General features: G+C 55.9%; 1 protein-coding gene across 1 annotated transcript; it reads left to right on the top strand.

Annotated features, from left to right (window-relative positions):
* Positions 1–642: 642 nt before the first annotated feature.
* Positions 643–1,203, top strand: TWIST1 (twist family bHLH transcription factor 1). Its single transcript, XM_075706155.1, has one exon. It carries the CDS (start codon positions 643–645, stop codon positions 1,201–1,203), a length of 561 nt encoding a protein of 186 aa, XP_075562270.1.
* Positions 1,204–9,422: the final 8,219 nt, after the last annotated feature.

Below are 9,422 nucleotides of genomic sequence, written 5' to 3'. Positions count from 1 at the left end.
CGCTGGCCCCTCTGCAGCAGCGCAGGGGGTGCACGGGCACCCCCATAACCTCCCGCCCCGGCCCCCCAGCACCACGCCGAAGCCGAGTGCGAACCGAAGGAGCCGGAGCGAGAAACCGCGGAGAGGGAAGCCGAGAAAGGGGTTGGGGTAAGGATGCATGGGGGGGGGGGGGGGGGGGGAGGCCAGATCACTTGTGAATGGCTTGAAAAAAATAATTGGGGGAGGGCGTGGAGGGGGGGAAGCGGAAACTTTCCTATAAAACTCAGCAAAAGTCCCTCCTCTCCACGTCAGGCCAATGACACTGCTGCCCCCAAACTTTCCGCCAGCAGGAGCTATAAGAACCTCCAAGTCTTCAACTTTCTCCCAATCCCAGACACCTCGAAGGGGCTCCAAGGAGGGATCGGGAGGGACTTTTTTTTTTTTTTGGTTGGCCTTTTTTTTTTTTTTTCCCCCCTCTTGGATCCTGATGCCATCCCCCCTCCCCCCAAAGTGAGGTCCTCCCTCCCTCCCTCCCTCCTCCTCCTCCTTCTCCTCGCAGGCCAGCGAAGCAGCCGATCAAGGGGGAGCTGGCGGGTTAGGTGCCCCCCTCTTCTCCCTGCCCTCCCCCCCCTCCCGGCCCGCTTCTCGCGTCTCCCCCCAGAGATGATGCAGCAGGACGAGTCAAACTCGCCAGTCTCCCCCGCCGACGACAGCTTGAGCAACAGCGAAGAGGAGCCGGACCGGCAGCAGCTGCCCAACAACAAGAGAGGGGGGCGCAAGCGGCGCTCCAGCCGCCGCAGCGCCGGCGGCGCCGTCGGGGCCGCGGACGAGCCCTGCAGCCCGGCCCAAGGCAAGCGGGGCAAGAAGTGCGGGGCGGGCGGGGGCGGCGGCAGCAGCAGCGGCGGCGGCAGCCCCCAGTCCTACGAGGAGCTGCAGACCCAGCGGGTCATGGCCAACGTGCGGGAGCGGCAGCGCACGCAGTCGCTGAACGAAGCCTTCGCCGCCCTGCGGAAGATCATCCCCACGCTGCCCTCGGACAAGCTGAGCAAGATCCAGACCCTCAAGCTGGCGGCCAGGTACATCGACTTCCTCTACCAGGTCTTACAGAGCGACGAGCTGGACTCCAAGATGGCAAGCTGCAGCTATGTGGCCCACGAGCGGCTCAGCTACGCCTTCTCGGTGTGGAGAATGGAGGGCGCCTGGTCCATGTCCGCGTCCCACTAGCAGGCGGCGTCCCCCACCCGCATCCCCCCGGCAGGAGCCCTAGGTAAGGCAGGGACCCCCAAACCGGCGGGGAGGGGGCGGGGGGGGACACACACAGGGGACTGAGGCGCCGCGGGCCGGGCACGCCTGGCCGTGGGGCGAGAGGGGCCCCCCCCGTCCGGCGGGGCCTGGCTTCCAGGGCCGGCCGGAGAGCAGGGCGGCTGGAGGCGCCCCCCCGCCCCGCCACGGCGCGTCCCTCCCCCTGCGCGGCCCGAGGGGCGCCCCGGCCCCGCGGGGCCCACGCGTGGCGGGGCGCTGCCGGCGGCCGGCGGGGGTGGGCTGCGGGCGGGGAGGCGGCGGCGGTGCGGGTGTGCCCCAGCCAGATGGGGCCGGCCTGAGATCGCTTTCTCACCAAACGCTGCGGAGCCAGCGGGGCTGCTGGGAGGGTTCCTGCGCCGCCGCCGCCGCCGCGGGTGTTTTGCAGTGAATCCGTGTCCGCCTGTGTGCTCCCCCACGAGCGTTTCCCACCGGCCCAGCAGCCCCCTTCCCTCGGCCCTGGCACCGCTGGCAGCCGGGCCGGGGTGCCACACGGTCACCGCACCGCCCGCACGGCAGAGGCACGCCTTTCTCCCTCCTCTCTTCATGCCCCATATTGTGTATTTCCAGAGGCAGGGAGGTGTAGGTAGATGTATGTGTGTCTTTCATTTCAGTAACGAGTTTTCCGCCCTCTCCGGGTTTTTGCAGATGACATTGTACCCACAGAAGGAGCAAATGGACAATCTAGAGACTCTGAAGTTGGATACGATTTTTTTTTTTTTGGTCTTGTCTAAAAAAAAAAAAAATGTACCAAGGATTTCTTGGAAATTAGAAGAGCAATATCCAAATTCAAAGCAGGGCGTGGGGAGCACTTAAGGAAAGAGAAAGAGACAAGGGGTTTGGACAGTGACTACCCTTTGGGCGTCGGTACAATCCACACATCTCTGCATTCTGATAGAAGTCTGAATCGTTTGATTTTTTTTTTTTTTAATTTTGACGAAGAATGTTGGAATTAAACTTTTTTTTTTATTTGCCTTCTTTTTGCATGCATTCCCAAGAGGTCGTGCCTATGAGCCACTGATGAAAGGAAATACATTATTGTGGACTTTCTTCATTCTTGAATGAAACCAACCAATCAACCAAAAAAAAATCCCTGTAGAGATGAAAAACTTTTTTTTTTTTTTTTTTTTTTTTTTTAGGGGGGAATAAGCTGGGCTCAAGCTGTTATATACCCGGTTCCTAACTTTTTTATTATTATTATTTTTCCTCTGAGAAAAAAAATAAACATTTTATTTATTTATTGATGACCCATGTTAAAATGCAAATAGATCCGGTGTCTAAATGCATTCCTATTTTTATGATTGTTTTGTAAATATCATTGTATATTATTTTTCTGCAATAAATAAATATGATTGAAATTTTAATAACCTTAAAGTTTGGTCTCTCTGAGAACTCAGGGTTGGAACTGGAGATAAATACCTGCTTGTTTAGCTGTAAAGACACCCAAGAGAGAGGGGGCACTAGTATAAACAAACCAGGCGAAAAACGCAAATAAACTAGCTACTGACAGACACAGGCATGTTATTTATTGAGACAGCTTTATTATTCTGCGCTGAAGCTCACTGCATTTGGGCGGGAGGGGGGGGTGGGGGAAGATATTTTCTCTTCTCTCTTTCTCTCCCTCTCCCCCTTTAATCTCCACGCCAAGCGCCGCGGAGTTCCGCGGGGAACGAAGCTTTCGCCGCGGAGCTCCGGCGCTGCCGCCGTGCTTGGCGCCCCAGCTGTAAGGCAGGAGCAAGGCCCGTTCCCCAGCCCCCGGAGCAGGTATTTTTGCTGATACGCCTGAGGAAAAGGCATCGGTTTTAAACAGGGATTCGTCCAACCGCAGGCAAAGCGAGAGAAAGCGGGATTGAAATCGGGAAGTGTCTAGCGAGTGGGGTTTTCCGGTGGAAGTGATGTTTGACTGCTCTGCTCTCTAGGGTTTTATATAATATATAGACGAGCGATCACATTTTTCGCTGTGCAAAGCACGGAGGGATACGCTAACCCTCCCTCTTCTCCTTTTCTACACGTAGGGCGCATGTTGCCTCTGTTTCTTCTCACGACACCCTCCGCGGGGTCCCGGTGTGCGGCGAGACCCCAGTTGTAAGAGAGAGGAAACCTCCAGCTCTGAGGGCTCGGAAGGAAGGTGAAAAGGGAAGTTGCTCAAACCAAAAAAATAACAAGCCAAAACAAACCCAAACCCCAGCGCTCATAACCGGACAGCTGATTCCGCCTCTGCTGTCACTTGCTCATCTCCCAGCGCTTCGCAGCCGGGCCGTGCCCGGGGAGCGGCTCCTCCTGCTCCTCCGCGGCTGCGAAGGGTGCGCGGGTGCGCAGGGGGCTCCGCCGCGGAGCGCCCGCCCCGGCCCTGGGAGCCGAGCGGAGCCCCCCGCGGAGGCAGGGACCCTGCTGCCGGGATTCAGCCAGTGTCTAGGGTAAATAGGATGGGGTGTTTTTTCAAAGCAGAGCCTGTTTGCATAGCCCAGGTTGAGTTGACTTTATTGCCTGAATGTTTTTGTTTCCATATCCACATATTACCGTCTATTGCTGACATAACGGTATTACGAATTTAATATCGTGCATATTTTAGGCCAGTGCGCAATGTTTACAGTAGAGAGCCCGCAGCGCTTGTTTGCACTGCCGGATTAGCGAGGACCTGGAAATTGGATGGGGGCTCTGGTGGTCGCGGCCCTCCGGGATGGAGAGGAGGGGGAGCCGCTGCGAGCTCCCGGGGGGCCGCTGCCTGCCCCCGGCGCCCCGGCACCCGCAGCTCAGCGCCTCGCGCCTCGCACCTCCCGAAAAACCCCGCTCCGATGCGACCCGGCTACCGAGGAGGAGGTAATGTCTGTCCCCGGTACTTCGGCTGCAGCAAAAGCGAGGGGCAGGGGGAACCGACGCGGGGCTTTGGCCGTGGGGCTGGGGGGGATTTGAGGGGTTGGGGGTGGTTTCGGTTGTTCCGTTTGGGGGAGAAACCACACCGGGGAAAGGGGGAAAACCCGCCCCACGCTTAGGAAGACAACAGGTTCGGAAAAAAAACCGAGATGAGCTGCTCGGTGCTGAGGGGAAGGCGCGTTTCATGGACAGGGATACCTGCGAACATAAAGGAAGAATCAAGTGCGTTTTAAAAACCCCCGGTCGCCCTTAGAAATGGGCCGAGAAATCTTGAGCAACTCCGCTCGATGGGCTCAAACCTGATTGACTGTCGCAACCAGCGAGTGGCCTCTGGCCCAGCCTGTGCTAGCCCTTCCCAGCAAGCTCAAGCACCCGGGGGAGAAAAATCCCCAGTTCCCGTCCGTGGGGCTCATGCCACCGTCGGGTCTCCCCTCCCTCACCCCTGGGTCCCTCCCAGCCGGGTCCTTGCGGGCGCCGCAGCCCTCCCCGAGCAGCCGGGCGCTCAGCCGGTGCGCTTTCCCCGGCTGCGAACCGCTACCTTTGCTTCATTAAAAAAAAAAAAAAAAAAAAAAAGTCATAAAAAGGAGATAATCCTGATTTAAAAATACAAACGTGCCCTTTCCTGGGTTGGAATTGGGGACTGCAGAGGGCCTGGTGCTCCTAGGGCTAGGGCCAAAAGCGACTGAGTCAGAGACAGGCTTACTGGAGGGAAAAAAAAGAAATGTGTATTAATTTGGTCTTTTGGGAATTTTGAACGCTCTTGCAATCAGAAAACGAGCTCCGCCTTTGGAAGCCCTGATTGATTTTGCTTCTTTCCCCGAGACATCAATATGTCCCGTTTATTCGCAGACAAGCAAAGCCCGAGCGGAGAAGAGGTCCGGCTCCGAGCAGCTCGCCCCGTCTCGTCGCCCCGGCCCCGGCCCCCGGCCCCGGCCCCCGGCCCCCGGCCCCGGCGGCCGGAGGCGGCGGGCGCGGGGCGCGGGCGCTGCCCGGCCGCCGCGGGTGCTCGGCGCTGCGCCTCCTGCGGGGCGGCGGGCGGGGGGGCGCCGGCCGCGGGCCCTCGCACATTCCTCGGTTTGGCAGGGGCCGCCCCCGCTGCTTTCTCCAGGCCGGTATCGGATTCCTCCCAGGCGTATGATTTCACTTGAAGTCCTGCCCAGGAGCCCTTCAAAGTGCGCGCTTGTCCCGCTCCCATGATGTCAGGCGGTTTTCCCTGCATCTGTAATTTTAAGCAAAACAAACAAACGCGCGGTGTGTGTGTGTGGGGGGGGGGGGGGGGGGGAGAAGGGAGAGAGCGGGGAGGGGGGGGACGACACAGAAGTCACGGGAAACGCCGGGGGAAAAGCTCAGGGGGAGAGGGGCTCACCTGCGGCGCCGGCATCGCGGGCACCCTGCCGCCCGGGGGGAGCCGCGGCGGGGCTCGGCCACATCCGGCGGCGACTCCCGGAGAAGGGGGCTCAGCTCCCCGGCGCCGGTGTCGTGTCCCCCGTCCCCCCCCCGTTCCCTCCCCCCCCGGCGCTGCTGCCAGCCACCCTCGACGGCTGCGCCCGCCCGGTTCACACGGCGCTCCCGTCACCTGCCCCCGCTCCGGGCCCGCCGGGGAGAGCGGGAGCGCTCCGCCATAAATTAGCATCTTTGGGAAGAAGGTGGTGGTGGTGGTGATGGTGACGGAAAGTCCAGTCCACCCCGTAGAGGGATCCGGGAGGCTTCGGAGGAAAAAAAAAAAAAAAAAAAAAAGAGGCGCACACATCCACATCCCACCAGGAGTTGTTTTATTTGCTGCACAACATAACCTGCCCGCAGTAAACATGGCACAGGATGTATTTTACATTAACTTCTGCACCAGCTTCTTTCGACTTCAGTCCACTTAGTGTTCGTGGCAAATCAAAGCACGTGTCCTTGAAGAAGGTGTGTAATTGGAGTTTAAGGCATGTATGGAATTCCCAGATGTCTATAAAGTAAGAAGGAGCATTTGGGCAGGTCACTTGAAGGTGGAGCAGGTTAAAATCACTTGTACAAAAGTCCCCCTTTTCTTTTTTTAAAAGCAAACAGCCGGCCATTTATAAGGACCAAGTGATCGCGATTGCGGGAGGCTTAGAGCGGTTTTACAGAGCAGGAACAATAAAGCTCCGGAAACATAATGATGATGATAACACCCGCCTAAAAAATCCGAAATAAAACGCAAAACAAAACCAAATATTCAGATCGGGGGAAAAGCTGTCCGTTCTTCCAGTAATTCCCTGTCTCCCTCCGCCCGCTCAGGACCGCCTGCACCCCTCTTATTTAGGTAGTCTTCTTGTCATGGGTAGCCGACACTTCCCCCGCTCTTTTCATAAAGAGGTGGCATTCAATTTGTAGGAACTTTACGAAAATTCTCTTGTTCCCTGCATGGACACGGGAAGAAGAGGACGCGTTTGGCTCCAAAATAATTGCGACGAACTACACTGAAATCAAGGCAGCTACAACGATAACAGTAGCAATTAATAATAGCAGAAATAATAACGGAATCGGTTTGGGACAATTAATGGCTCATCATTTGGCTTTGGGAGCTTTACCAGTGCTCGTGCAAAATACCCAGCCCTAGCAAGACGGCGGGTTTGCTTGGGGGGTGCAGCAAATCCTGTTTGCTGCCGGTGCAGAAATCCCGCCGCGCAATATTGAGGCGGGACGGGGACCCGCTCTGCTCTCCTAATGCGGGGAAACCTGGAGGTGGGAGGGGGCGAGGCGGGGAGGGAAAGGATGCTCTTGGGAAGGGTCGGGGGTCGCCCCCTCATGTTTAGCGTTGCTTTGTTCTGTTTGGGACGAGGCAGAGTCATTAAACAAGCAGTCAAGAAAGGAGCAAAACACACGGCTGCAGCCGTGGGGGAAAGGGGAGCTTCAGAGGGGAAGGGATTTTGACATGTGAAAAGTTAAGCAGGTACCTGAAGGAGGTTTATTTTGACCAGATGTTAGAGCTTTTATGAAAATGTCACGTGAAGCGAACAGATGTACAACTTGCAAATGGAGCCCCGCCTTGTAAATACTGGGGAAGAGAAGGGCTCACAAAAAATCAAGCGTAAATCATTCCTGTCATTTTCTATATGCGTGTATTTATACATAGATATATAGTATGGAGGTTCTATTTAAATATCGCTTTTTATTTATTTGTTTGTTTGCGGAAAAGAAAACGCAGCTGGTCGGTCCAAACTTGCTAGCCTCTTTCCAGCGAGCCGAGCCAAAGTCACTTTCTCCCTTCCTCCCTTCCTTCCTTCCTTCCTTCCTTTAGTCTCTTTCATCCTTCCTTTTTTCTTTCTTTTTTCTTTCTTTTCTGTTTTCTTTCTTGCTTTCTTTTTATCTCTCTCTTTCTTTCTCGCTCTCTCCTTCCCGTCTCTCGCTCTTGTTCTTGCTCTCTTTCTCGCTCCTTCTCTCTCGCCTTCTCTTCCCCTCTCTCCTTCACGCGGCCTCTCTCCCTTCTCTTTCTGTCTTTCTTTTTTCCCTTCCTTCTCTCTTTCTTTCTTCCCCGTCCGTCGGCCCCCTCCTTTAGTCTCGGGTCCGTTTGATCCCAAGGAAAGTATCGGATCTCTGCTGGGAGGAGAAACTGAGACTAATCAATTGCCTTCTGTTTGAAGGTGGGTAGAGACTGCTAAGAGGAGCAAAGGAGAGAGCCCGGGCTGGCAGCGCCGAGCCCTCCGGCCCGCGGCGAAGGCGGGCGGCTCTGCCCGGCTCTGCCCGGCTCCGCTGCCCGGCTCTGCCCGGCTCTGCCCGGCTCCGCTGCCCGGCCTCTGCCCGGCTCCGCTGCCCGGCTCTGCCCGGCTCTGCCCGGCTCCGCTGCCCGGCGCTGCCCCGCCGGCGGGGCGCGGGGGCGGCGGGCGGACGGGACCCCCGAACCTGCCGCCTGCCCTGCCCTGCCCTGCCCTGCCCCGGCGGCGGGGAGAGCGGCAGCGCCGCGGCTCTCCAGGAAATTAAAAGCTGTCCTCGGTTTGTCGTTTTCGGAAGGGCGCGGGGCAGTCCTTCGCTAGCTGCAAGCCCTGCGTTCCTGGGTGGGATTTATTCCTTTTTGGACCATTGTTGCTATCGTCCAGCAGGTCCTCTGCTGTTTTAGTTTAAAAACTACGGCTGGTGTTAACACCCCCGGTGCCCGCGGTGGTCACTCTGTGGCGGCAGGCTGGCAGGTCGCGGGGCGGAACGCAGAGCCCCCCGCTCGCCCACCCCGCCCCGGGGCACAGCGCGGCTCAGCGAGACGCAGCCGTGGCCCACGAAAAAGACCCACGCAGGAGGCCGGGGGGCAGGCTGGGGGGGGCGGGGGGGCGGCGGGGGGCTCGGGCTTCTGCAAACACCTGCCCTGTGTTCCGGACGTTTTCATTCACAACCCGTTTCGATGAGCTGTAAATACGCCTTGCTTATTTCTGCAAATCTATTTATGCAAGCGGCTGTCCAGCTTATCTTCCGAGACAGCAATTTTGAACCGCCGTGGAGGCTTTTATAATAGGTACCTGTATTAAATAACAGAAGAGTTCTCACTGAACTTCGCCCGGTAGAAGTGAATTCGGTCTTTATTTCTCTTTTTAATGCAAATGTTTTCCGAGGTAAAAAGGCTGACATTAAGCACATTAGTTTTGAGAATGACAATGCAGGCGTATATAATGCAGATAAATAGACTGAGGTGCTACCCATAATCTATAGCATCAGTCCTAAAAATCCCTAGGGATTCTTAATCTAGATTTATTGCCTTTGAGACCCGATCACATGATCTTGTAAAAACGTTTAAAGTGAATGCAAATGGAAGTATTTTAAAATAAAAGACTAACTGTGGAGTGCTTTCTTCCTTCCTTATCCATCGATGCTATAAATGATGGACTCGAGATATTCAGCTGATATCATAATTTTCAGCAAAAGCCGATTTGTCTTGTATTCTTTAATGTATTTTGGGAAAACAACGGGAGAACGGTTTTTTACGTTTGTCTCAGAATTTGAAAAGGAGTAAGGCTTTTCTTCGCGTGTGAAAGTATACATGTTCCGGGCACACGCACACACACACACGCACACTCGCTTCTGAACCCTGAAGCTATCAAACATGTTTAGTGACTGAGTGAGATGCTGTCTACGGAGGGGTTGTTGATGTAGGAGCCAAATTAGTGTTAATTTCAAACAGGCGGCTAATTCCTCCACGGAACCTCAGCACTTTCAAAGTGCTTTGCTGTGCTTCATACTTAATTACTTGCGATGGAAAATATATCCATTTCCCACGTAGAAGGATTAGCTAATTAATTAGGGTTTTCTCTTCTTTCTTT

The sequence above is a fragment of the Pelecanus crispus genome, chromosome 2 (assembly GCF_030463565.1).
Source record: "Pelecanus crispus isolate bPelCri1 chromosome 2, bPelCri1.pri, whole genome shotgun sequence".
NCBI lineage: Eukaryota > Metazoa > Chordata > Aves > Pelecaniformes > Pelecanidae > Pelecanus > Pelecanus crispus.
This window is presented reverse-complemented; position numbering and strand designations above follow the sequence as displayed.